The 27,110-nt window shown below is 43.8% G+C and overlaps 5 protein-coding genes across 17 annotated transcripts in view; 3 read left to right on the top strand and 2 right to left on the bottom strand.

The window, feature by feature from the left end:
* The first annotated feature begins 959 nt into the window (after positions 1–959).
* On the top strand, positions 960–8,642 carry six5 (SIX homeobox 5). The gene is made up of 3 exons (XM_076100435.1): positions 960–1,689; positions 3,278–4,743; positions 5,741–8,642. Exons 1-3 carry the CDS (start codon positions 1,004–1,006, stop codon positions 6,397–6,399), a joined length of 2,811 nt encoding a protein of 936 aa, XP_075956550.1. The 5' UTR covers positions 960–1,003; the 3' UTR covers positions 6,400–8,642.
* Positions 8,643–8,786: 144 nt separating this feature from the next.
* six9 (SIX homeobox 9) lies at positions 8,787–11,958 on the top strand. Its single transcript, XM_076100438.1, has 3 exons — positions 8,787–9,506; positions 9,895–10,055; positions 10,947–11,958. Exons 1-3 carry the CDS (start codon positions 9,093–9,095, stop codon positions 11,110–11,112), a joined length of 741 nt encoding a protein of 246 aa, XP_075956553.1. The 5' UTR covers positions 8,787–9,092; the 3' UTR covers positions 11,113–11,958.
* Positions 10,692–16,068, bottom strand: qpctla (glutaminyl-peptide cyclotransferase-like a). The gene is made up of 7 exons (XM_076100437.1): positions 15,183–16,068; positions 13,820–13,966; positions 13,446–13,739; positions 12,850–13,011; positions 12,516–12,615; positions 12,307–12,423; positions 10,692–12,207 (listed from the first exon to the last, which is right to left on the bottom strand). The coding sequence occupies exons 1-7, from the start codon at positions 15,402–15,404 to the stop codon at positions 12,062–12,064; spliced, it is 1,188 nt and encodes a 395-aa protein (XP_075956552.1). The 5' UTR covers positions 15,405–16,068; the 3' UTR covers positions 10,692–12,061.
* A 789-nt stretch (positions 16,069–16,857) lies between these two features.
* LOC142959213 (ribonucleoside-diphosphate reductase large subunit) lies at positions 16,858–21,722 on the top strand. Its single transcript, XM_076100436.1, has 4 exons — positions 16,858–17,027; positions 18,870–20,851; positions 20,987–21,175; positions 21,262–21,722. Exons 1-4 carry the CDS (start codon positions 17,009–17,011, stop codon positions 21,451–21,453), a joined length of 2,382 nt encoding a protein of 793 aa, XP_075956551.1. The 5' UTR covers positions 16,858–17,008; the 3' UTR covers positions 21,454–21,722.
* Positions 21,723–22,233: 511 nt separating this feature from the next.
* Positions 22,234–27,110, bottom strand: part of sipa1l3 (signal-induced proliferation-associated 1 like 3) — a 63,160-nt gene continuing 58,283 nt past the window's right edge. For all 13 annotated transcript variants that reach the window (XM_076100422.1, XM_076100424.1, XM_076100421.1 and 10 more), the window contains 3 exons: positions 26,591–26,717; positions 25,924–26,005; positions 22,234–25,367 (listed from right to left, as the gene is read on the bottom strand). In XM_076100422.1, coding sequence (XP_075956537.1) covers positions 25,173–25,367; positions 25,924–26,005; positions 26,591–26,717 — 404 coding nt within the window. In that variant the 3' untranslated portion in view covers positions 22,234–25,172. The remainder of the gene's footprint in view (positions 25,368–25,923; positions 26,006–26,590; positions 26,718–27,110) is intronic.

Consider the following 27,110-nt stretch of genomic DNA (forward strand, 5'->3'; position numbering starts at 1 on the left):
CTTGTGATGAACATTTTTTACTTATTTACAACATTATACACATTATACAGACGATAGATCAACTAATCAGAAAAATAGTCAGCAGAATAATCAATGATAAAAAATAACATAGCACAAGTTAAAACGTGACAACATAAATTCACATTACATTACAAGTATAAGGGAACTAATCTGACATAAAGCCAAGAAAAGGAGAGCAGACAGGTCAAGCATGCAGTTTATCACCTCCACAAGCTACAGCATTGAAATGCTGACTACACAGTAATGCACTAATCAATACTATACCAACTATACTATACCTTGGTACTTTTACTTAGGGCTGCAATTAAACATTTTAATTATCAATGAATCAGTCGATTATTTTCTCAACTAGTTGAATAATCATTGTTTTGGCAATGTCAGGAAATGATTAATAATTTCCCAGAGGTGGCTTCATGTTTTATTGACACAAGATTTCCAGTTATAGTTACTATGACATATGACAGAGATAAGCAGCAAATTATCACATTTAAAAAAGATCTTTAGCATGAAATGTGACTGAAAAGATGAATAGGCTATCAAAAATAGTTAATTGGCTCCGCTCTGTACATGTTGACGTGTGTAGTTTTATTGAAGTAACCAGTCAGTAATAAGTATCATGAATATGCAGGACTTTTGCTTGTAGTGAAAGATCTCTATACCATCATCCACATAAGCCAGATGTTTGTGAAATTTCATATTATGGTTTTACACAACCGCACATGTGAGAAGCGTCAATAAGAAAAGCATTGGTAGTGCTGGAGCTACACAGTAATAAGTTCGTCCGGAAATATAATATGATGCGCATAATCTTCTGTCACAAAGTAACTTTGAAACAAAGACACTACATTATAGGGTAGGAAAGGGGCGGGGCCGCTGGTAGCTTGCAGGCACATTCATGGTTTGGTCGACTGGCGGAGAATGGGAGAGAGGGAGGGAGAGAGAGAGGAGGAACTGCGGGAGGAAAAAAAAAGTTAAAGTAAAAATGGCTTCCTTGTCTTTGGAGTCTACAGAACACTCTGAGAACAGCCCAAAGGAGCCAACGGCAACGGAGTGCAAAGAAGAGGAAGATCCGGTGCAAATTTCGGAACGATTACTCCAAAGTTTCCAAAAGTCGGCTTTGAGTTTTTCCATCGACCAAGTATCATGTCTCTGCGAGGCCCTTCTGCAGGCGGGCAATGTGGATCGCCTGTGGAGATTTCTATCCACCATACCTCCTTCGTCCGAGCTGCTACGTGGCAACGAGACCCTGCTGAAGGCCCAGGCACTGGTGGCTTTCCACCGGGAAGAATTCAAGGAGCTGTACGTCATCCTGGAGAGCTACGACTTCCACCCGTCTAACCATGGGTTCCTGCAGGACCTGTACCTGAACGCCCGCTACAAGGAGGCGGAGAGGTCCCGGGGCCGCAGCCTGGGCGCAGTGGACAAGTACCGGCTCAGGAAGAAGTTTCCCCTGCCCAAAACCATCTGGGACGGAGAGGAGACCGTATACTGCTTCAAAGAGAAATCCCGAAATGCCCTGAAAGAGTGCTACAAGAGCAACAGGTACCCGACTCCGGACGAGAAGAAGAACCTGGCCAAAGTCACCGGACTGTCCCTCACGCAGGTCAGCAACTGGTTCAAGAACCGCAGGCAGAGGGACAGGACCCCGTCCGGGACCCACAGCAAAAGGCAAGACCGACAACACTGGAAACACATTTATGTATCGAGTCTTTATGTAGCGAGTCTTTATGTAGCGAGTTAGGGGAAACCAAAAGTCTGTCTTGAATGAGCCTTTGATTAAGTGAAAGCGCCTCGTTACTTTGTGTTGTGTTTTATGACATTAACAATACCGGTCTGAACAGTCACTGAAACCAGACCAAACCTTCATGGTAAACAAAGACCTACAGGCCTACACGGTGCAGCATAGAAAGAGTATGTGGACACACATTAAACTCCAAAGTAAAAGAACAGCAACTAACAACTAAACTAAACATTGCATCAATTAAGAAGACGGACAGGGGAGCTGTCCTTTTGACAGCGGAAAGCCACACAGGTCTGAGGGGAGCGTGTTGCTTTGTTATGAAATGTGAGATCCAGGCGCCCACCGTGGCTCAAGTTTCCTGAAACCCTGCACCGCTGGCTAGGGCCTGCAGGGTGACCGAGGTCACAGTTAACGTTCCCACTAGAGACGGTGGAGGTGGTGAAAAATAGATCCAAAAGAGAGGGGGGGGGGGGGATTATCTTAAATTTTTTTTTTTTTTTTTTTTTTTTTTACAGCCACTATTTCACCAAATTGGGGTGGGGGGCAAATTGTGATGAGATAAGAGAGATACAGCAGACCTATCTTATCGGGTTTGTGGTGGTCTGGAAGACAAACAATGTGTATGGTTGACCAGGCTGCTACACATTGTAACACACATTAACCAGGGAGACGACCTAAAGGAGCTTCTAGGAATCTGATCTAGCTTTGTCTTCTGAGAGTTTATATTGATCCACTGCTGTGTATGGAAGGTTTTGTAGATAAGATGGTAAGGGTTAAAATAATAATAATAAGTTGGTATCTTCACCAGTTTACCACAATTAGCCACTGAAAAACTAATTATTGATTTGAATTTAAACATCTGCAAAAAATAAGTACTTATTGTGTACATTCCCCAGCTGTTGCGTTTCAAATAGAAGAGATTTACAAAGTTTCCTAAGTTTATCTTTTTGCCGACTCTCATAACAGACGTTATCATGAAAGTGGTATTGATGTCATCATCTTTAAATAGCCTGATAAAAAGTATTTATTGAGTAATTTAATTGCCCAAGACGGGACATGTTTTAAACAGTGCAAATGAGCCAGACTTGGCTAAATCACATGCTTTGGGTGAATTACATTTTTTTTGTCAGCATTTCAATATTACGGCAATCTAAATGCAAATTCAAAGTCTTTCTTACAACAATGTGAATTTATATCCTCTGACACATTCTAGCCATTTCAAACTCTGCTACTGTGGCTGTGAATGAAATACTTTCTCAGACCAAAACCAAAGTCAAAAATGGTGTTGAACAACCAGATGCCATCATGCAAGATGCAGTCTGATAAAGACTCTGCATGGTTGATATCTTGTCCTTTCAGTCTAATGGAGTTTGGGAGCTATAATCCAGTGCACAGATACTGTTTGTTTTCTTGTTCATGTGTTCTCGTTGAGCACAGGTAAAGCCCCGTACCCAACCCTCTTAAGTCCCACACATTGCTCTTTTATTTGACCCATTTGTTTTTCCTTCGTTCCAGTGAGTCTGATGGGAACCACAGCACCGAGGACGAGTCGAGCCCCATGGACGACACGCCTGACAAACCAGAGGAGGCTGCTGGCTCCACAGCTTCCATCATCTCTCTCTCTGCCGTCCCCTGTAGCGCGGGAGGCCAGCTCATCCTCAACGGGTCCGGTGGCTTCCTCACAGCGCCTCAGTCGTTACTACTTAATGGAAATTCCCTGCTCTCTAGTACCGGTGCTGGTGTCATAATTAATGGGCTAAGCTTGGGCGATTGCCAGACAGTCACACTGAGTCCTGTTGCAACCAACTCTCCGCTGATACTGAACGGGGCTCAGGTAATAACCAAACCTAGTATCAGTGTGCAGCAGCAGCAAGCAGTTTCTATGGCACAGCAGGAGCTTTCGGCCAAGCCGAGCAGCCTTCCGGCCGTTGTTTTTAGCACAAACACCACATCAGTCTCATACCCTCCATCCATCATCTCTCTTCCTCTGCTAACCAGAACAGACAGCGGCAATGCAATGGATTTCATCAGTGTCTCTGAATCTTCGTCTTCATCTTTATCCCCTTCCTCACCGACTCTGTCCTCCCCAACCAGGCTCCCCTCACTAGTCTTAACACAAAACACCCAACGCCAGGAGTCTCTCACCCTCCCGGCCTCCATGTCATCTGCAGGCATGTTAATCTCCAGTTCTTCTGTGCCTCTCTCCAGTCAACAAGGGGAGTACGTTGTCTTCGCCACTGCTGGCTCTCACTTAAACCCTTCTAGCTCTGTCATTTACTCCAGCAACTCCGCCCCTCAGGTCTTCTCTCTGCCCCAGGTTGTGCCTTCCATCCAGGGTATACCAGTCTCCCAGCTGGTCCAGCACTCTTCAGGAGCCCAGGTGTCCCAATGCCCTCAGTTGGTCCCAGTGTCCTCCCTCACCTCGCCAGCTCCTCAGTTCCAAAACCAGACATTGAACACGAGCACCAGACCGATGCAACAGCAGCAGGATGCCTTAACAACTTTGCCTGAAGGTGCTACAACCATAGTCTCTATCTCACAGCTCAACAACAGTCAGCTCCCACAGCGAACGGTACACCAGCTGGGGGACCAAAGCACAAACTGCACACCCAGCAAAATCCAGGTCCCACAGGTTATTTCCATCTCCTCCCCGACACAAGTATTCCCAGTCCCCCAGACCAAAGGCACCACACCAGCACAGTTAGTCCCCCTCTCCATGCCTCAGCTGGTCCCCGTCTCCCCCATCCAAACTTCCTCCACCATCTCTTTCCCCCAAGTGGTACCTGCCAGTCCTTCTCTCTCCATCCCCTCGGCTGGAGTGCCCTTACAGATCCTGACTTCAGCTCCTGCAGGGGTCGCACAGGGTCCTCTCAGAATAAACCAGTTGAGGCCCATTCAGAGTGTGGGTCCCCAAAGCATTGCGGCCCCCAGTGTGCAGCTCCTCAACTCTGGGATCATTCAGCTGCCCTCTGCTCCTCCAGGTAAACTGAATTCATTAGATATTTGTGTATGAATGTAGCAAGCAGAGCTGAAACGATTAGTCCACCAACGGGAAATTGATTAAGTAGTTTATTGCATTTTCTAGCAAAATTGGGGACAAACATTTACTGCTTCCAGTCTTTTTAAAAGTGAGGATTTTCGTAATCATATGCAACATTAAATTGAATATCTTTGGGATTTGGACACATGAAACAAGCAAGAAGACACAAATTTGGGCTCTGGGATGCAGAGTCACTTGATACAAGTAATTACTAAATTACCAATAGTCCACAATGGGATGATCTACTCTAGGAATGGGACGAACAACAGTTTTTATTATTTATTAATCTGATGATTCTTTTCTCAATAATACAATTTTTGGTCGATAAAATGTCTTAAAAGCGAACAAAAATGCCCTTCAAAGTTTGTATGCCCATGGTAGTCATGTTATTTGTTTCAGTCAAATACCTACACATATACTCAGTTTAGTTTCAGATTAAACAAAGAGGGGCAGAAAACCCTCACAAGAAAATATAACAACAACTTGATTATTGTCAAAATATTTGCCAAAAGATTATCTGGCAATGGATTAATCCACTAATAGTTTGAGCTGTAAAATATGGTCATGAATGTTTACCAGTACAGTAGGCTAATTCATGCATAACATTGCAACACTTAAGAAACAATGCCTCAAAAATGTATATAAAAAAAGCTCTGACACTAAACAATAGAGCATCTGTAACTGTAGAAAGTTAAGGGAAAAAAATGATTGTAATAAACACAGCATTCATTTAAAAAAACAAACACAAATAAACAGAATACAGAGACAGAATAGTATTAATGCCTGATTTTCTTTAATCTAGAACACACGTTATAATAAGTACTGGTCTGTAAATGAATCTGCTGCCTCCACTCTGCATCTCATACTGGTGCGCCTCTTGTTTGAATGTTGTAACTCAGTCTTGATCGCCGTGTATTTTTCCTTCATCACCACCGTAGGTAACCTTCTCCTCGGTGGAAGCCCCTACCTGAGCGTCCAGCAAGGCAAGCTGATTCTGACCATCCCAGCCGGCATTCAACTCACCAGCTTGCCCCTGAAACCAGTCCCTGATGCTTTACCCATCTCTGCTAATGGACTGAGTCACCTTCTCACCTCCTCCGCCCCTCCTGTAGTCTCAACCACCTCAGGGCCGACCCCCAGTGGCCTCGCATCATGTCCCCTAAACTTCATCAACTCGTCTCCACCGTACTGTGCTCTGGAGACGGGGACACCTGCCGTCCTCTCCCCTCCCGTGCTGGAACATTCAGTCACCCCTACAACGCTAAACTCTCTCACTCCAGAAAGTCTGCTTACCCTCAGTCCCATGTACAGTGGGGTGACACCCAACACCCAGTTGTCCCAGCCAGCCTGGAGCCCTGTGCCCCTCTCCACTTCGGCGAGTCTAACTTTGTTTGATGTCCGCGGCAAGGGGGACCTAACTGTGGACCCGGCTTTGTTAGGCCTACCCGGAGGAGAGTCGCTGCTTCTGAGAAGCCCCTCGCCGGAGCAGGATGTGGACGCCAACTCGGCACTGGGGAATCCAGAGGACATGGACGGGGACTCCAAGATTCTCACTCAGCTCCAGTCAGTCCCCGTGGATGATGACCTCGGCTTGTAGTCCGTTTACCCGGCTGGTCGGCAACCCAGTGTCTCTAAAAACAAAAACAATGAAACAACGCAGTAGGTTGCAGAATCTGCCGTCGGACAGATTTTTATTCCACGCTGTCAAACTTCTAAGAGCCAAATGTTTTTTTACAAAATGTTCAGGTTCTGACATGTACAACGATGACGCTCACTCGGTAGGGCCTGGTACCATCACGGTCTCAGCTGGCACTTTTGAGATCAAACCTCAGCAGCTTTATTTCACATAGATGGGTAGGGTTACATGGGATGTTCTCGTGCGTTTCACAGTTGTTGTTTTTTACTAAAATCTGTACGTGCCTTATGTGTTTCATCAGATGCAGACAGAAGAACTAACACAGATTGGCCCAGTTACAAGTCCTGTGTGTTAAAAAAGAAAAGACTACACTATGCAAGGCGTTATGGCTTTGTCTACTCTCTCAGCTCTTCTTCGCAGTTTTGTGGACGACAGGCCAAGTTCAGCTGTACTTGGGAAAGATGTCTGTTTTTTTTTTGCTGGCAAGAGAAGAACTTCTTTGTGGATCGACCACAGTAACTACACACCGCGGCGCTGTCTGGCAAAGGCATGAATCTAGAAATAGTTGAGCTTGGCCCGTTTGTCCAGAGCGCAGAGATTCAGGACTCATTCTACCAGGAAACACTCCAGGAATGAAGCGAGGATTATATTCTTCACAAAGGGAACTGAGTTTAGTTGGTTGAGTTTTTATGTGAAACCATTAGTACGTTGTAGCTTCAAGGGCTACACAGCAGTATTTTATTACCACAGGTTACTGAAGTCTGGGCTGAAACATGATTTGATCAGTGAACTGTTTGAAATGACTTTCTGCAGTTTTCAAGTGAGAATGCTGCTCTCCATTAGTAAGAATACAACACAGGAAATAAAAGGGTCTACGCTCTATGCAATGCATGTTTAGTTCTTGATAGGACACTTTGTGGCACAGGGGCTGAGTTGATAAGCCAGTACTCTTGGGAGATGAAAAAAAAAGAAGAAGCTTTTAAATACTGAACTTTTAAATGAAGCATGACACTAAAGCATTTGCTGTGATCCCACTTCGTGATATTTGTTGTCAAATGCATCCAAAATCTCTGTTTGTTGATATTGATAAGTGCCTTATTTTAAAGCCTACAGGTTTGATGTTTTTGATAAAAATGTTTTGACTTTTTACACAGTTTTACAAATGCTATACATACAACCAAAGTTTGGGATTCACGTCATGGACTTATTTGAATACCCACATTTCTTTGTCTGTTTGATCGCCAGTGAAATATAATGTGACAGATTTTGTTGCATAGTCATAGCCCGATCGCATCTATTTGTATATGTTGCACCTTTCATTCATACGATGTTTACTGCGCTGCTGTGTTGTTATGACAGTGGTTGGACTCATATTCGCCTCTGAAATATCTTCTTTTTTTTAAATTGGACCTTAATCATCCCGATACTGATCTCCTGATGAAATCTGTTGTAAATTGATTGGAACAGCTCCTTCCATTAAAACCTTAATAATGCTTATCATCGTTAAAGCGTTCCACTGTCATAACGCAGGTAGCGGTCAGACCTTTGGCCAATTATGGTACACAGTTGTTGTTTGTCTTTTTTGTACATTTAATCTATTTAAAGCATGTATCAATCAGTAAGAAAGTGAGTCATTGTGAGAAAATGCAGATAGGAAATGATATTCATTTTGACTTGGAAGGTCACATTGTTGTGCAAACTGAGGTTTTACAATCTTAGGCTTACATGTATTAAAGTCATTTTGATGGTCATTTACAAATACAGTAGGTCGCCCCCTGTTAATTAATGTTAAGGCCATTTGTTCCCAGTGGCCTTTGAGCAGATTATTGAATGGCTTGGACAAATCAGTTTCAGTCTGAAATTTAAATGAATAGTTAGGGGTAAAGGGAAATGTGGTATATGGTAGCCTGCATTTGTTTATGTGAGCCATTTCTTACCAAAGTATGTTGACATTAAAGCCTCAATGGGCGTATGCACATTTGTACCTGTTTGTTTGTAGCCTGGGATACGTTTCTGCTCTCTGCTACCGGACACACATACGACTCCAGATTTAACCAAAGATAATGTATTTTGATCGACTTTTTGATATTTGTGAAAGGGAACGTTTGTGTCTGTCATTCAAGGTTCTTGTTTTCTCATTTTTGTATTCAAATGCATTCTATTTTTTATATTTCATAATATTGCAATAAACTACATTTACAGAAGAGGTTTGGGCTTTTGTTTACGACTGTTGGGAACGGTTAAGTATCGTTTGCACTAAAACTATTTGTCCGAGGATTATGCTTCTAATTTGGCAGGAAAATGTTATTCAAATGCGTTTTCTTTCTACATTGCAAAACCATCATACTCTCTGAGGGTGAATGGCAGTACAATAGCAAATCCAAATGTGTGTGAGGGTGTTTGTACAAGAGAAAGGAGGGGTGTATGGTGTGTTGTTGTAACCCTGATGGTCTCAGGTTACCTGTGATTCAATTCTGCCTGGGCATGATAATAAACACACATGCACGTTCACTTGTTCATCCGCAGACGAGCCACAATGCTCCACAGAGGCTTCAGCTCACTCCTGTACAGACTTAAGAGAGGTTGTTAGAAGACAGACTTTGGCTCAACTTACATCTCTGGGCTTTGAGGGCAGCCATCCTGTTTCCACAGCAATGATCTTCACACCAGAGCAGGTGGCTTGTGTGTGCGAGGTCCTCCTGCAGAGCGGTTGCATGGATCGCCTTGCTGGCTTCCTCCGCACTCTTCCTCTTCCTCCTCCTCCTCCTCCTTCCCTCTCCTCCTCCTCCTCTCCTTGCCCTGGGGAGCAGGAGAGTGTGCTGAAGGCTAAAGCCGCTGTGGCCTTCCACCAGGGCCTCTTCACTGACCTCTACACCATGCTGGAGGGCTTCCCCTTCTCCCCGCGTAGCCACCCGCTCCTGCAGCAGCTCTGGCTTAGAGCCCACTACATGGAGGCCGAGAGGCAGAGGGGCCGACCCCTGGGAGCTGTGGGGAAGTATCGGGTAAGGAGGAAGTTTCCTCTACCACACACCATCTGGGACGGGGAGGAGACCAGCTACTGTTTCAAGGTATATACATATCTATATGTACAGCTATACATATATATTATATTCTTTTACTTGTGATACTTGGATTATATTTTGCTGGTGAAACTTCACTTCTATACAATGTTGAATGCAGGACTATTTCCACTTTAGCACCTTATTTGAATACTTTTCCCAACATCAGGGAAGTAACAATGGTGGAAACTGTTAGCTTGAAGGGCTTTGGCCACCGTTTAACTTCAAATGAAATATTAAATAACAATCCATCATGAATAAATGTTGAATGGCAAAACCTACTTCGAATAGTTAGGATTAGTTACTTAAAGGTGCAATACAGCTATCCTAATTCTTTGAATGACTTTGTGTTTTAGTATTGTTCAGGCCTGACTTTATTTATTCAATATACCAACAGGAGAAATCCCGGAGTATACTCCGCAAGTGGTACCGCCATAATCCTTATCCCTCTACACGGGAGAAGCGGGAGCTGGCGGGGGCCACCGGCCTCACAACCACGCAGGTCAGCAACTGGTTCAAGAACCGCAGGCAGAGGGACCGAACCACGGACGTTAACGGGTCAGTGAAGGGGCAGCAGGTCGCTCATGGGGGATAGGTCTAATTTTACTAGTTGAATGCTTTTCTGCGTGCAAGTTAAGTTCAAAAACAAAAAAAGGATAACATGACTTTCCAACAGGATAGAAGCATTAATAGGTAGTAAAGCTCATTGGTAACGGGTGCCCTTAAATGGAGAAAACATAATGCAGTGTCATAGCGTGCCCTACATGCTATAAAACGCCGCCCCTGCCCGTCAGTCAGCCTAAGTCCGCCACTGTCTAGCGCCATGAACATACATTTAACTTAATTATAATTAATTAATTCACATATAGATACTTATTTAAAGGCATGAAGTTTACGTTAAATTGATTAAAATAAATCTATTAGATCCACAGAGTTGGTTGACCGCAGAGTGCTGTGACAAATGATTGAGACCCGATTATCAGATCAGACGTTTGTTTTCTCAGCTGAATTAGAGGAAGATAACTTATCTTCATTTTCTGGTGATCCAACGGAAATATTAATATTAAAACAGAAATACATTTTAATAAACATTTGAGAATTATAAAATTTCAAGCACGGACCTTAGTGGTCTATTAATGATTGTTGCTTTTCTTGTCATTGTCGTCTTCCAGTTTGAGACTGTGAAAGTAGAAATGTTTTTGTTTTGTTTTAATGCAACATGAACATCTGCAAAGCATTTACAACAGAACCAAACTAGAGCAATCTGAAATCATGTAAAAAACGAATTGAAGTCATTTTTAACTTTGTGCCACACATGTCATTTGTCTAATTTTACATAGTACAGCAGTACCCTCTTGTGGTCAAATTAAGACATGACAGAAGATTTAACAGTGTAATGTAAGACATAATCAGGTGCAGTTTTCTGACGCTCATCATCTCTTCATTCAGTTTCCTAATATCAAACTCTGGAGGAACCTCAGCCGAAGTCCATCCTTCCTCTGACAACGACTTTTCACCTCCAGGAAGCCCCCATCCGCTGTACCACTGCCCTCCACCTCCACCCCTCTCTCACCCACCACATCCTCTACTTCACATGTGTAGAGGCCTCCATTGAGCATGCCTTTCAAATGTTGAATTTGTGACTTCTATTACTTGGTTGTTTCTTTTTGATTACTATAACATTAAAAAACTGTTTCACTCCTTTTTGAATGTAAAGATACTTTGCAAGTAATGTTTGTTAACAAAACGTCTTCTTTGACTTGTCAAAGGGGAGCTGAGTTTGGAACTATACTGGTAGAATGTTCCTGGATGTACTAATATTTTCTAGTAATCGCATTTTCCAGTGTTTTTGACGTCCCAGAATTGCATCAAATTGTAACAGAAACTCAATAAAACTTTATTGCAGACTTTTCAGTACACCTTTTACAGGGTGTAAATGAAAAGTTGTTTCACTCTAATAGCATCATTAAACTGGCACAAAATGTGCAGTATAGCCATATAATATAGCTAGAATTAATAACAGCGGGTTGCAAGGCCAAGAGGATCCTCAGTCAGGTGAAGGTAAAGAATTATTCACAGATATGAACGAGTGTTTACAGCAGAGAGACCTCAACTCATCACAAAGTCTGTCTTCAAGAAGACATTAGTGCATCTCAATCGTACTAATGGGGGAAATAAATGTTAATGTTTTTTTGCTTAATTTTTCACAGGAATGAAGCAAAAAAAAACCTCAATAACAAATAGAGTGTCTTTGCATTCAAATAGAGTGTCTTTGCATTCACAAACTGTTCCTCCGGTACCGTGATACAAGAACTATTAACATTTGAATTAAGACTTTCAATCCACATCGCATCCCCCGACATTGAAACAGATGTCTTCAACTCATCTCTCACGAGAAACCAAGGAGTCTGGTCAGTCCAGCAGGGCCAAGTCTTTGGTAAAGTTTGAGCTGGTAGCTGGTCCAATTTAGCAATTATCTGTCATCAGTGACAAATAGCACGAGCACTCCAGGACGGGGTAAAAAGTGAGGCACCTTCACTCCAATGTTTGTCAGTGTTTTGTGTTCAGAAGCCCAGATATTCTGCCAGAAACACAGCCATGATCTTGGTCAGGTTCACCACGGTGGGACGGTGCAGGTTCTCCTCTGTGTCGTCCAGCGTGTGCCAGAACTGTGGGAAGGGAGTGGCGATGACGTGTAGCACAGGGACACCTATATGTGTGGAGGGGAGATAGTGATGATGACTAGCAGCATGTGTTATATACTTACATCATGCGGTATGTTTCTTAAGCTTCTCTGTGTGTCACACACCTCTGTGAAGGAAGGGGATGTGGTCGTCCTGCACAGGTCCGAGGTACACATCCTTCCTAAAATACGTCTGCTCTGAGGGGTGAGACGTCAAGAGACCCTGTCGATGGAGTCTCTTCTCTGAGCGCGAGGACGGGTGAAGGCAGAGTTAGGGCACATGAACAGAGAGGGGGATTTTAAATATTCATGAAAACGTTACGGCCAGCGCTTACCTGCAGCGATCAGACGGTCAAACCAGCGCGCCGTGTTATCAAAGTGATTAGCAATCAGTGGATCAGGACCGCCGAGCAGGTCTAGCAGCACAAAAAGGTCCTGGAGAGAAAGTGCAAAGTCATACATACAGCCGTACATGTTGCTGAGATGTAAGAGGGGACACGACAGGAGAAGTATTTTAATATATTTAGTAGGAGGGCCAGTCCATACAGAAATGACAGACCTGCTGTTTGTTGTTAAGTTTAAAATGGAATATGTTTGGGCAGTCTGCTAAGTTCAGCCTGCTCATACATCATTTAGAGTGTCTCTGGATTGGGATTTTTGATTCCTCACCACAGCCTGAATCATGGTGGCTTGTGTGGCGCCGGCAGGGTGAGGCGTGCTGGCCATCCGCTCAGCCAGGTGACGGGAGCCGTACAGCGAGTCTGTGGCGGTCCACTCTTCAAAGGACTCCTCCCCATCAAAAAACACCAGCTGAAGAGACACTGGGAGATTCTGAGGAGGAAAAAGGGAAGAAAGAAATTAAAATGCATAAAAAAAAAATTAAAAAAAAGAAGCAGCATCTGAGGCCTGTTTGTCTTCCTGCAGTGATGTGGCAGTGTGTATTCTTCCAGTAACTACATAAATCACAGCCTCAGCAGGGATACTGCTATTTACAGATGACTGCTGCAAAGAAAACAAGGAGCTGGACTCAGCATTTCTTATCCTACACTGCAGCCACAGAGCCAGAGGGAACAAATGAGTCGCATAAGAAGAAGAAACAAAAAAAGAAGAGATTAGCATCGATGTTAGCATCTCCTTTTCTCTTTGTCATAGGAAAGATCAGGAAGTAGGGAACTAATCTGTCAACATGTGCATCTCTAAAATGCAACCACTGCAAACCGCCAGGACATCAACACACGTGTAACAAAACACGACTGAGCACAGACCTGCTGTTTGAACGATAGAAGCTGGGCATCCAGAGAGGTGACAAGCTCCAGGATCATAGCACACGGCACTGCCGAGTCACTGGCCCCCAGAAACACCTTCTCTGGGGCCCGGGGGTCTGGAGGCAGGGCCTTGGAGTCGTAGTGGCAGGCCAGGAGCAGCCTGCGTGGGGCCGAAGGATCCAGAGTGGCGACGATGTTGGTGAAGGTGACCTGGCCACGAGGAGTCGAAGACTGGAAGGAGTCCAAGTCTACGGCCCAGCCAGCGGACAGCGAAGACAGAGTGGAGGTGATGTGCTGAAGCGGAGCAGGGAGGGCGGATTAAAGACGAGTGAGGACAACGTGTGAAGAGGAGGAAACTATAAATATCTACACACCTGCTGTACAGCCAGGCTGCCCTGGGACCCTGGGAGCCTCTCTATCAGGATGGGCCTCAGGTGGGTCTCCCACAGGCGGGTACCGTCCACCTGAGAGGCCAGACGGTGGATTTGAGCCGGAGAGCACTTGCTGGGTTTGTGGGCCAACTGGATGGACGGGAGATTAAGATTAATGATTAATAAGCACATGTGGGAAGATAAAAAGCAAGAAGGAAAAAAAAAAAAGTAAGAATCTGAACTCTGTCCAGGTTGTTGTGGTACAGAAGAGGTTTTGTGGTCTAGGTCTGACAAATGCTTAGCAGCAGCTAATAGCTGTCATCTAATTATAAGACATCTCTCCACATCTGTCCATCCTGGAGAAGAGGCTTCTGTTGCTCTCCCTGAAGTTTCTTCCTATTATTTTCCCAATAAAAGGATATTTTTGTGCCATTTTCCTTATTTGAACTGAAGGTCTAAAGCCCTTTGAGGCAAATTTGGGATTTGGATGATACAAATAAAATATAGTGAAAAGTATGGGATAACAATGAAGAGATGAACGACATCAAGCACAAGATGTTGTATGCAGCCAATGACTACTTTCATTATCAATTCATCTGCAGATTACTTTCTCAATTCATTGTTTTGTGCAGAAAATGATAGAAATGAATAATGGTATAAATCACAATGTAGTGTTCCAGACAATGGCATCAGACTGAAGGGCAGGCAAAATGTTGCACCAGAAGGCTGTTTAAAATGCATCAGCTGAAGGGGGAAAGTGTATTCGTGCTCCCCTTAAACCTGAGTTTAACACAGGTCTGCATTTAGACATCACAACCTGTTTTGAAGCTAATCGTGGTTCAATATGCAACTAACACAGGTTTAATGTGGAAACTTGAAACCTCTTATACCCAGCAGTATAACGTTTTGAAATGAACAATATTTGCATATTCATAGATTTTTCAATGAGAGGGAACATGACTTTGTGGTAAAAACATCAGACACAGCACAACATGTCTGGAGGGTCTTTACAGACGAGTATCACATGACAGATAAGTAGCGAATCAGAACATATTTGGCATTTTTGTTTAAAATATGCCTTAAACTATTCATTGATTACTGTTCTGTCCATCGCCTAATACATGAATTAATAGACTACCATTTGTACCAGTAGACATGTGATCAGCTCCAGGTTTAAGTAGCTGGATGGATTTAAACAAAGTGGAATGTGAGGCTCACAGCTCAGCTTTGTCCCACTGACACGTCTCATATCTGGTTACTCAGAGACGTCACACTCTGGTTGTGACTATTATATGTCAGTGACAGCTCCCACAACAGACAGGTACAGTTTTAGAGTCTGTGTCTACGTGTCCGTCACTACTCTTACCCGGTCTTTGGTCAGATCTGCGGTGGGCACGCGGTTCACGTGTCCGTCGGCGGTGTCGTTTGACAGGTAGACTCCCAGAACCACCGCGAGCACCAGAGCCCCGAGGAGGCAGAGCAGCAGCACCCGGGCCCGGGGCATCCGCACCCGGTCACATCCGAGGAGAGAGCCGCCGCCGTTGTTGCTCTGCTGCAGAGACTTGTACCTCCGACTGGACCTGGACATGACTGGGAGACAAGAGGCGTCGAGGAGGAGGACGTCCTAACAGATACGTGTCCTACCCGACGTGTGGAGCATGCAGGGGGGGGGAGATCACACAGGAAGTCAAAGCTGGAGCAGCCTGGAGGGGTTAGGGCTGTCCGTCAGCTCGGTGGTTACATGTGTCTGTAGTCCTGTTTCAGTATAATGATGCATCCTTTACATGCGTCTGTAGTCCTGTTTCAGTGATGCATCCTTTACATGCGTCTGTAGTCCTGTTTCAGTGATGCATCCTTTACATGCGTCTGTAGTCCTGTTTCAGTGATGCATCCTTTACATTTGATTGTCTGTCTTTTGAGGTCCCGATCTTCAATGTGACTCCTGCAGCGCGTTTCCTTGAAGGCATTGTTGATTTTATGGCTTATTTTTATCAAATTCATCGAGGATAAACTAGAATAATTTACACACAAACAGATTAATTTTGTTTAGCGAGCAGCAACCATCTACAGTCGTTTAGTGTTTAACTCATTTTCACCTAATGACGAAAACTACAATAAATAGATCATGGAGCGTTAGCAAACTTGTCGTAACTCTTCTGTTGCAGTAGTCCATTTAAATGTACAACTGTAATGTCTTCTCATTACGGGACATCTTGGCAGTAGTTTCTGGTTTAATGGCGTAACTTCTTTTAGGTTTATATTGTGGTTAACGAACAGATTTGAGGTGCGCTATCGCCGCCTACTGGTCGCATGGAAGAACTACAGTCAAAGTGACTAAGGGCATTTAAATAATTTAATTTTATGCTTTTTTGTTTTTGTTTATGCTATTACTTTTACTCCACTTAATTTTGGAGGCAAATACTTTTCTTTTTTACTTCACTTTTACTTTGCAAAAATCTGATTTTGAACTATAATCAAAATAATTCAGATGTATTTTAATAGCAGTATGTAATAAAGTGTTTAATTTTGTATAATAATTGTCCTTGATTACTTATGTGACTATAAATATTATAAAACAAAAAATCGGTCCAGTACATGAATCAGAGTATATCAAAAGAGGTCTCAGATCAGCTCACTGTGATCAAATTCCTGTTATGTGCCATGGTGCTTGACCAATAAATAATTTTGTTATTTTTGTTTGCAGTAATATTTGATGTGATGCATCGATGCCCTGTGTGTGTCTTTTAAATAAATTGCATAAAATGAGTGAGAGCACAGTGTGGATACATTCTTGTGTGCTGTATGAATGCTAATTAGTGAGCTGGAAACAGGCCAGGACAACACAAAACATGTTAGGTGACCTACATCTCTCTCTCCCGCCACATTTTAGTCCGGGAAACATGAACGGAAGAGGAAGCTGACCAAACTGTTGTGATTGGTCCTCAGATAGTAAAGTCCCGCGTTCTCTCGCTGGTGATTGGTCAGAACGCCCGTCCATCTCTGCTTGTAGCGGTGACGCCTTCCATACAAATACAGCGTTAGCGGGACTTTAAGCGGTTATTCTCACTCTCTCTGGGTCTGGACGGAGTCTGTGTGTATCCGCACAGTTTGACACCGAGCAGAAGATAAAGTTGTAGCTGCTCAGCTGCTGTTTTCTCTCTCAGGACACGAGGAACAACACACGTTACCAGCATGCACGTGCTCAAGCGAGGTGAGCTGTTTTCTATTGTTATGGATCCTCAGTTAGCTTCAATGCTTACTGTCAATAATGTGGATCGCTCTGTCACTCACCTGCAGCGACTCATCTGCTGCCTTTATCCGGCTGATTATTTGATGTAGTACTAAACTTACTCACCGTGCTTTAGTCGGTTAGCTAACGTTGGCTAGTAGCCTTCAGTTGGTTATCTTAACTAGACTAGTTAGCTGTTAGTTAACATAGCAGGGTGCAGCCAAGCTGTCACTTTATTGAGTGGACTAACTCTTTTGGCGTCATGTTAACAACATGTCGTTGTATAAATGTCCGATTAATCACCAGCTGGCTGTACAATCAACCGTTGACTTACTCGTAATGTGATTTCTGGAGCTTTCAGCTGAAGGCATTTGTTTGCCACAAGTCTTTGTGTCAGGGTTGGCGCCAAAATGAAAAGTTAAGCTCGTAAAGGCCCAACATACCTGCATGTTAATGTACACCTCGAGTCTCTGGTTAGAGGACATGTTGGTTAAGTATAAAGACTAATGTTGACTGAATAATCTAAATAAATAGTTGAAGACCACAATACCCTGTATAGTAGTTGTAGTGGAATATAACTGCATTTCCTCAAGTAACGTGACTACTAAAGTACAATTATGTGGTACATTACTTGAGTATTTCCACTTTATGCAATTTACTACATTTTGTAGGTAGATACTGTACGTGTTACTCCACTAAATATATTTAATAACTTGAATGACTTTGGAGATTTAGATTGTTATAAATTGACTAATACATTATAGGTTACGCTACCTGGCTGTGTATAAAGACATTTACATCAGACATACTTTACCAGCTGAAACATTAATAATAATAATAATAATTTTTATTTATATAGCGCTTTTCAGAGTACTCAAAGACACTTTACATTAAAATCATTATATATAAAAGCAATACACTAAAAACATAAAATACACAATATCGGTCACACATTAAAAGCAATTTTGAACAGGTGGGTTTTGATTTGAGATTTGAACATGGAGAGGTCGGTGCAGTCTCGGGATATGTTTGGGGAGAGAGTTCCAGAGGGAGGGGGCAGATATGGAGAAGGCTCTGTCACCCCATGTCCGGTGCTTGGTCCTGAGTGGAAGAGAGAGGAGGTTGGCATCAGAGGATTGAGTGTGGTGGTGAAGCAGGTCGGTGAGGTAGGAGGGGGCCTGATTATGGAGGGCTTTGTGAGTGAGGAGGATTTTGTAATCACAAGTTATATTAGTTATACATTATATCAATCTAAAACTGGCCATTCTGCATAATGAGTACTCCCACTTTTGCTACTTGAAGTATATTAATTAATACATTTAATGTACTTTTATTTAAGATTTTTAATGCAGTAAAACGCTTATTTTACACTTTATTATATAGTATAGTTACTTTGATACTTTGACTTTGGTAAAAAAGATCTGAATACTTCGTCCACCATTAATTAACAGTTAAATACCGGAAGGAATCACACTGTGTTGAGACCATGAACTATTGCGATTTTTATTATTTTATCAAATGTATACTTAAGTTTGAAAGAATACATTTGCTTTAATATCAGCACAAAATAATCCATCTGTGTGGATTTAAAGTCGGAACAGGAACATATTAAAAAGGAAGCTAATTCAAACATTTTTCTTTTTGTTAAACAATGACAAAAAGATCTTAACTGATTTAAAGATCCAGTTTGACATCAGCATTTATCTGATTACTGAGGCCGCTGATGGTTTCATCTTTACTGTTAATTGATTGTATAATTATTCTGTCTTCTTTGGACCGTGGTGATCGGGTTAACTGAAAAGTGTTTTTTTTTTTGTTTTTCAGATGGACGCCAAGAGCGCGTCATGTTCGATAAGATCACCTCTCGCATCCAGAAGCTGTGCTACGGACTTAACGCTGACTTTGTGGATCCGGCCCAGATCACGATGAAGGTGATCCAGGGTTTGTACAGCGGCGTCACCACCGTGGAGCTCGACACGCTGGCCGCAGAGATCGCCGCCACACTCACAACTAAACACCCCGACTACGCCATCCTCGCTGCGCGGATCGCCGTCTCCAACCTGCACAAAGAGACGAAGAAGGTGTTCAGCGACGTGATGGAGGACCTGTACAACTACGTCAACCCCTTGAACAGACGCCACTCTCCCATGATCTCCAAGCAGATGCTCAACATCGTCCTTGAGAACAAAGACCGCCTCAACTCGGCCATAATCTTCGACAGAGATTTCGCCTACAACTTCTTCGGCTTCAAGACTCTGGAGCGGTCCTACCTGTTGAAGATCAACGGCAAAGTGGCCGAGCGACCGCAGCACATGCTCATGCGAGTGGCCGTCGGGATCCACGAGACGGACATCGACGCAGCCATCGAGACCTATAACCTGCTGTCGGAGAAGTGGTTCACCCACGCCTCTCCCACGCTCTTCAACGCAGGAACCAACAGGCCACAGCTGTCCAGCTGCTTCCTGCTCGCCATGAAAGATGACAGCATCGAGGGCATTTACGACACCTTGAAGCAATGCGCCCTCATCTCCAAATCAGCCGGAGGAATCGGCGTGGCCGTCAGCTGCATCCGGTCAACGGGGAGCTACATCGCCGGCACCAACGGCAACTCCAACGGGCTCGTCCCCATGCTGAGAGTTTACAACAACACGGCACGCTATGTGGACCAGGGCGGGAACAAGAGGCCCGGGGCCTTCGCCATGTACCTGGAGCCCTGGCACTTTGATGTGTTTGACTTCCTGGAGCTGAAGAAGAACACGGGAAAGGAGGAGCAGAGAGCCAGAGACCTCTTCTACGGCATGTGGATCCCTGACCTGTTCATGAGGAGAGTGGAGAGCAACCAAGACTGGTCTCTGATGTGTCCCAACGAGTGCCCGGGGCTGGACGAGTGCTGGGGGGAGGAGTTTGAAAAGCTCTACACCTCCTATGAGAAGGAGGGCCGGTTCAAGCGTGTGGTGAAGGCTCAGCAGGTGTGGCATGCCATCATCGAGTCCCAGACGGAAACCGGTACGCCGTACATGCTGTACAAAGACGCCTGCAACAGGAAGACGAACCACCAGAATCTGGGCACCATCAAGTCCAGCAACCTCTGCACAGAAATCATTGAGTACACCAGCCACGACGAGGTGGCCGTCTGTAATCTGGCCTCGATCGCGCTCAACATGTACGTCACCCCTGAGCAGACCTTTGACTTTAAAAAACTAGCATACGTGACCAAAGTAATCGTCAAAAACCTGAACAAGGTCATCGAGATAAACTACTATCCGGTGCCTGAAGCGGAGAAGTCCAACAAGCGCCACAGGCCGATAGGAATCGGTGTACAAGGTTTGGCCGACTGCTTCATCCTCATGCGTTACCCGTTCGAAAGCCCCGAAGCTCAGCTGCTCAACATTCAGATCTTCGAGACCATGTACTACGCCGCCCTGGAGGCGAGCTGCGACCTGGCCGCCGAGCTCGGCCCCTACGAGACGTACGAGGGCTCTCCCGTCAGCAAGGGCATCCTGCAGTACGACATGTGGGATAAGACGCCCACCGACCTGCTGGACTGGAAGCTGCTGAAGGAGAAGATCGCCACGCACGGCGTGAGGAACAGCCTGCTGCTGGCGCCGATGCCCACGGCCTCCACCGCCCAGATCCTGGGCAACAACGAGTCCATCGAAGCCTACACCAGCAACATCTACACCCGCAGGGTGCTCTCCGGGGAGTTTCAGATCGTCAATCCTCATCTGCTCAAAGACATGACGGATAGAGGGCTGTGGAGCGAGGAGATGAAGAACCAGCTGATCGGCCACAACGGGTCCATTCAGGTGAACAAGACACATCCAGGTCGCCTTTCATAGGAAGCGCTGATGTGTGCTTATTTTTGGCATTTTTGCTTTAAAAAGGTTGTGAATAATTAAATAGGTGTTTCAGCTCTGGTGTTGTATGATTTGTTTCAACAGGACATTAATGAGATTCCAGATGATCTGAAGCAGCTGTATAAAACCGTTTGGGAAATCTCCCAGAAGACTGTACTCAAGATGGCCGCCGACCGCGGCGCCTTCATCGACCAGAGCCAGTCGCTGAACATCCACATCGCAGAGCCAAACTACGGCAAACTAACCAGCATGCACTTCTACGGCTGGAAACAAGTAAGTGAGACCGGGATGTAAAGGAGAAGTTACTACTACTGAGTGCAACAACGTGCATTAAGACTCGTCTCTTCCTCTCACCACAGGGTCTGAAGACGGGGATGTACTACCTGAGGACGAAGCCTGCCGCTAACCCCATCCAGTTCACCTTGAACAAGGAGAAGATGAAGGAGGCGCAGGAACCGGTCAAGGCCACAGAGGAGATCAAAGAGCGCAACATCGCTGCCATGGTGTGTTCTCTGGAGAACCGTGACGATTGTCTCATGTGTGGATCGTAGACCACGTGTCCTCTCTCTCTACTCCTTAATCACTCCCACCTGCTGAGGCTTCAGGTCGTCACCAGCTGTGACTCGATCGTGGTGTTATTTAAGTGCATTCGCTACAGAAACGTGAGCATTTTTCATTGACCGCACTGTCATAAACCTGTCGGAATGTATATAATTAAAATTTATTAAAGTGTTCTGCTTTCTTATGTAAAATATATAACAGCACGTTCTCTGTACAAAATATATTTTATGTTTGAAATAAAACATTTTACATGCAAGTTTTATTGTGTTGAAGCTAATTTCTGTTATCAATGAATTCAAAGACTACACAGCAAGACCTGCCAAAGGACTTAAAGCTATAATCTGGTACAGTGCATCAAATTGTGACATGTTAACTGTACATGGTCCCTTTAAAATAAAAGATGAGATGCATTTTCTTTATGGTGACAAGTTCCCTGTGCTGCAAGTCCTAGGTTTGATTCCTGGATCCTCCATTCCCCCCCCCCCCCACATTTCCTGTCTAAAGCTGTCTACGAAACCTGTTAAAATAGTGTTTTTTCCCTCCACAGAGACTACTTTAGCAGAACATATTAAACCAGACTGAGCTTAAAACCACACAATGGTTCCACATTTACACATAATTGGATGTTTTCAGGTAAATATCTAAAAGCAATTTTAAGATTAACTTTTACTGATTCATTCAAAAAACATTTTTTCGATTAATGAAAACACGCGTCAGTTTCGTACCAGTTGTAACTTCATTGGGAGAATTGTTATAAAAATCAGACCATGTTGATAACTGTTTTTAATATATTTTTTATAAAATAATGAAAACATAATTTACACTTTTAAATGTACAAGTTATTACAACCCAAAGAAAACAAAGTCCAACCAAAACGTTTTGTCGATGCATTGCGTACGCTGCTCTGTGCAGAAAGCACCGACGCACAAACGGGGAAAAAAAAAGATGCCAAAAAAATAGAAAACGAGGAATCATACAAATCAGTTTGTACAGAGATCAGAAGTAAAACGGCATACACATAAAAACACAGTACCCTCATCTCTCAACAGTGGGAATGTGTTAAAAAATAAATTATCAAAATATTTAACATCTAAAAAAACAAATCTAGTTATACAATATTACCATTAACCGTGATGCATTATTGATTTGTTCAACAGGGACCGTTGTGTATGCTATAAATAGCTTAAAATTATACATAACATTAACAGACTTTATAAAAAAAGAAACCTTGCCCCCTTTTTACAAAAGCAAACTAAAGAGATACTAAAATCACAGCTACACCTGCAAAGCTGCATGAATGCAGGAGGAGTGAGTCACTTGAACTAGAAATGCCCAAACAGGAAATAAAAGATGCTTCTTTATAGAATCTGACCCCGTCATAGCCTGAACGTGTTCACGAGAGACTGGTAAGAGGAGCATTTCTGAACACAAACAAAACGGTCCGAATAGGCCCAAACGTTACTGGTATCAAAGTTACACAGCCCGAATGTAGAACTGGCTGCAGAGTAATGAAGGAGCTGGGAACATGAACGCAGGAGGAAATGGCAGTTTTCTGTGCAGCTCAGAGAGTCTTGTGATGGTCGGAGTGGGCGATTAGGATATTTCTTGTCACGACATATATCATTTTATATGTTTCAATATAGTCCACTTTCTGGAAAAACAACTTTCTAATCCTGCAAATGAAACACTTATAAATCAAGTTATTCAATCATGAAGAATCCACATTGCCATAAAAAAGGTCAGATTTGTAACTTTGCCAAAAATGACGTAATACACCCATAAATATTAAAGGGATGACTACACTGGTAGAAACTGTACGCTGCAGACATTGAATTTACATCGCGTCAGGCTACACATCGCCCACTCCTGACTGATGTGTCATCATACAGCATCTTGAGGAACCTGAGAGAGAGTTAGGATTTAAAATTCAACAGTTCCAGTCAGACCAGGGAAGAAGAAGAAGAAACCTCGCGGTGAGAGAGAAGCATCGGTCCTTCAGGGCAGAGCGGGAGATCGTCATGTAGTACAATTTGATCAGCAGTATCTAAACCGACACAGGAAGATTGAGAGTCGCCCTCTGCAGGGATGTAACTGTTCAGTACCAACGTTCAAGAAAAACACTCATCGTTTCTGTATGAAAAATAGATATAGTAAGACAATATCGTTAAGCAAGCTAGCGGTATAAATAGTGTCTTGTGTTCATTTAGAGAACACGGGGACAAATCCTCTCACGCGCACAGACACACTGGTTCTGATGTGAAGGAGCTTCACTGTGGTCGAGTTTCATGGACAGAAAATGTTTTACAATGCAGCTTAATTTTGATTAGTAAGCAAAGAAGACGTCATTTTAAGAATAGTTTGACATTTGACATTTTTAGGGGCACCATGTTTGGTAACAGCTGTCAAATCAAGTATGTGATAAATAGCCGATATTTGGTGCAACACCAGGACCAACAAGTCCTGCAAGTTACTACTCTCCCAAAAAAGTAGTCCCTAAAACAACGAATTTTCCTTTTTTCAACTCAGACTATATTTGGGGACGAGACAAATTAGAGATAACATGTTATTTTGGTAACCGTTTTTACTTTTTAGCGTATATTAAACTGAAAGTCTGTCAAACTACTGCTTTAAATATTAGTACGCCTTTGAAATGCTCTTTTTTCTGTGATAACGACTCAATGTTAAAACAATTATCCAGTACATCTAGATCTGAGATGAGAACGGCGCTGCTGAAAACAGTGACAATTGAACCCAAAACAATGCACAACATTAGAGATATGATACTAATAATATCACTGCGCTGCATGACATCCACCATTCAGACTCGCGCCGATGGCTTGTTTCACATCTAAAGGGCCACAGGTTCATCCATGTAAACGGAGGAAAGAAGAATATGGTGACCCACAAGTGTTCATGTTACAGTAAACTGGTTTGTTCATCACTCTAAACATCCTACAACAGACCATCACATTCACACCAAAGGGGAATAAAATGCAGTTTGCCTTGAGCACAAACACTGTTGTGCCATAATGCTTCTGAGTACCATCAGCTACACACACACACACACACACACACACACACACACATACACACACACACACACACACACCTCTTTAGTACGACAATATGAGTACAATATGGGTAATATTGATACATGAGAATTGTACCACACAGGCATCTATCTACAGTACCATGTCTGTAGAGCTTCCATTACTTCTAGTGCATTCTGGGAGATGCTGTCTGTAATGAGTCTTTTTTTTTGGCTGATTCGCTGCAGGAACAGTATTAGGCCTCTCCAGGTGATGTGGCGTTCTCTAAAACAGTTTCCTCTCCTACTCGCTCCTCTGGCATAGTAGCATATGTTTATACACACACATATATATATATATATATATATATATATGACAAGTATGTAAGACTTTCTGACTTCAGTCTATAAAAATAAACAGGCTCAGAGATTAGAGAGGGAGGGTCTCTGTGTGCAGGCTGGGTGGGACTTTCGGGGAGTGATGAATTTAAAAATCAACGGTCTTGTTTTTTGCTCTCTCTACAGTTTAAGGCAGTCCAGTGGAAGCTGAGTGAGGTGACATCATTGTGACCTCTGCCGCCGCTGCGCGTGCAAGGAATCATGGGTACTCTCACCGCCGGCCCTTCCTCTGTGGCCTCTCTTCTTCTTCTTCTTCTTCTTCTTCTTCTTCTTCTGCAGGCATCACTCCCTCCTCGAGTCACTGTCGTGTGTTAAGGAGTGAGCCTCGTGCTCACTCTCTGTCTGGCCGTTGTCAGTAAAAAGAGTGTTGAACTTGCGCAGCTGCTCACTGGCTGTGACGCTCTCCACCTGCAAGCGCTGGTTATTCTCTCTCAGGTTGGCCATCTCTGCCAGCAGAATGACTTTATCCTTCTTCTCCTGGCGGTAGAGCGGCGGAAATGAGGAGAGAAGAAGAGAAACGAGGATACTTCAGTTACTTGCTGATCGGACAATAAATGGAACTGTACTTTTCACTGTTAAAGGAATCATTTTGGGGAATACTCTGATGAGCAGATGGATACCACGCTCATGTGTATCCACTAAATATGAAGCTACAGCCAGGAGACAGGTAGCATAGCTTAGCATAAAGACTGGAAACAGGTGGTCTGGCTCAGTTCTACGGTGACAAAAAAGTGTCTACGAGCAACACATAACCTCTAAAAAACATGTCGTCTTTACACAAATTAAACAGACAAGACTTTAAGCATTTAAAGATGTTGGTAGGGTCATTGACTTTTTTGTGAAATCATAATGAACTAGACGATCTGTTCTGTATCTTGAACCCACACATTGGTAAAAAGCTGATTTATTGTTAAGGTGAGAAAGCAAAGGTATCAAAAAAAGAAGAAATTGGGAATCCTGGTGGATGCAACTAACATTACTATAATGTTCTCCAAAAACTGAACTGTTTAATAAAGGGAAAAAAGATTCTTACTTTCTCCAGATCATTGTTCAGCTGTTTCAACATCACTTCCAGGTGGAAGAGCCGACCAGACAATTCGTTGGGCACCTCGTCGCTGTTAACACACACACACACGGCACAGATTATTATTACTGACCCGTTGCAGAGCCCCAGACCCTCAGGAGTGGGACGGCTCCGTCGGGGGGCAGGGGGTATTTGTGAGTGTTTACTATCGAGTGTATCGGTGGTTTTTCCCTCGCCCCTTCATGTACACAGTATTATAATAATAACAATAATTATTGTCATCATTCGAGCACAAATCACAACACTCTAAATCAGAAAAAACACAAACAGCGAGCTGCACAGCTTATGTAGGTTTTACTGGTGTTTGTGTGCGTGTTCATTCTTGTGGAAGACTGTTTGAACTGAAGCTCTTCAGTTTCAATAATAAACTGAGTGCAGCTCACTAGCTCACTAAATAGAAACCCTGTCTGGCAGCACAGACGCCAGAGCAACAATTCAAACATCCAACTGTTTACTATAGTGAGACTATACAAAGGAGTAAACACGCTTGGGATGCAGTTCAAATTCATTCTGACAGTTAAATGCATCACCACAGGATGGCAGTAGTGAGGAGGAGTTGTATCGCTAGAGTTCTCTGACTGCACGACTTCACAGAAACACAGTGAGGTCGACCTACCCGCTGAAGGTCGGTGTGGTGCGTGGTGTCTGAGGAGTCTGAAACTGGACTGGACTGACGACTGCTCTCATGTCCGGACCTCCGACCTGTGGCTCATTCAGCGAGAAGAGGGAAACGGCTCTTTGTGCTGCAACAGAGACACACGATCGCACTTTATAAAAAGCTGCATGAAGGAGTCTTTCTACCCAAGCGTCCCTGGAGATACATGACACAATCACACCGGAGCACAGCGGGACCTGGCAGCAGGTGAGGTTATGGATCAAGTGTTGGCTTGAGTCCAGCGGGTTTGTCTGTGCTGTGATCGTCTTTGTGGTTACAGAGGACACAGGGGACAGGAGAGAGACCCGGAAAAGAAACAGCGTCTGGGAAGCAGAGCGGGCGGTCGCGTACGAAGCACAGATGAACGCAGAGATCTCCTTCTTTCCCAGGAGTGTCGTGTGACAGCAGCGAGCCGAGACACGATGGAACCGATCAGACAAACGATATGTCTCACATGTAAGATTGTACACTATATTAATCT

This window comes from Anarhichas minor, unplaced genomic scaffold, assembly GCF_050575085.1.
Source record: "Anarhichas minor isolate MPS153535 unplaced genomic scaffold, ASM5057508v1 ptg000026l, whole genome shotgun sequence".
NCBI lineage: Eukaryota > Metazoa > Chordata > Actinopteri > Perciformes > Anarhichadidae > Anarhichas > Anarhichas minor.

Excerpts from the sequence above, each read along its gene's own strand:
- qpctla (XM_076100437.1), bottom strand. The coding sequence starts at position 15,404 with ATGTCCAGGTCCAGTCGGAGGTACAAGTCTCTGCAGCAGAGCAACAAC. Across the intron at positions 13,967-15,182 it reads CAGATCTGACCAAAGACCGG|TTGGCCCACAAACCCAGCAA; the intron begins GTAAGAGTAGTG and ends CCGTCCATCCAG. Across the intron at positions 12,208-12,306 it reads CATCCCCTTCCTTCACAGAG|GTGTCCCTGTGCTACACGTC; the intron begins GTGTGTGACACA and ends CCACACATATAG.
- six9 (XM_076100438.1), top strand. The coding sequence starts at position 9,093 with ATGATCTTCACACCAGAGCAGGTGGCTTGTGTGTGCGAGGTCCTCCTG. Across the intron at positions 9,507-9,894 it reads AGACCAGCTACTGTTTCAAG|GAGAAATCCCGGAGTATACT; the intron begins GTATATACATAT and ends ATATACCAACAG. Across the intron at positions 10,056-10,946 it reads CGAACCACGGACGTTAACGG|TTTCCTAATATCAAACTCTG; the intron begins GTCAGTGAAGGG and ends CTCTTCATTCAG.
- LOC142959213 (XM_076100436.1), top strand. Across the intron at positions 20,852-20,986 it reads GCCACAACGGGTCCATTCAG|GACATTAATGAGATTCCAGA; the intron begins GTGAACAAGACA and ends TTGTTTCAACAG. Across the intron at positions 21,176-21,261 it reads ACTTCTACGGCTGGAAACAA|GGTCTGAAGACGGGGATGTA; the intron begins GTAAGTGAGACC and ends CTCTCACCACAG.
- six5 (XM_076100435.1), top strand. The coding sequence starts at position 1,004 with ATGGCTTCCTTGTCTTTGGAGTCTACAGAACACTCTGAGAACAGCCCA. Across the intron at positions 1,690-3,277 it reads TCCGGGACCCACAGCAAAAG|TGAGTCTGATGGGAACCACA; the intron begins GCAAGACCGACA and ends CCTTCGTTCCAG. Across the intron at positions 4,744-5,740 it reads GCTGCCCTCTGCTCCTCCAG|GTAACCTTCTCCTCGGTGGA; the intron begins GTAAACTGAATT and ends TCACCACCGTAG.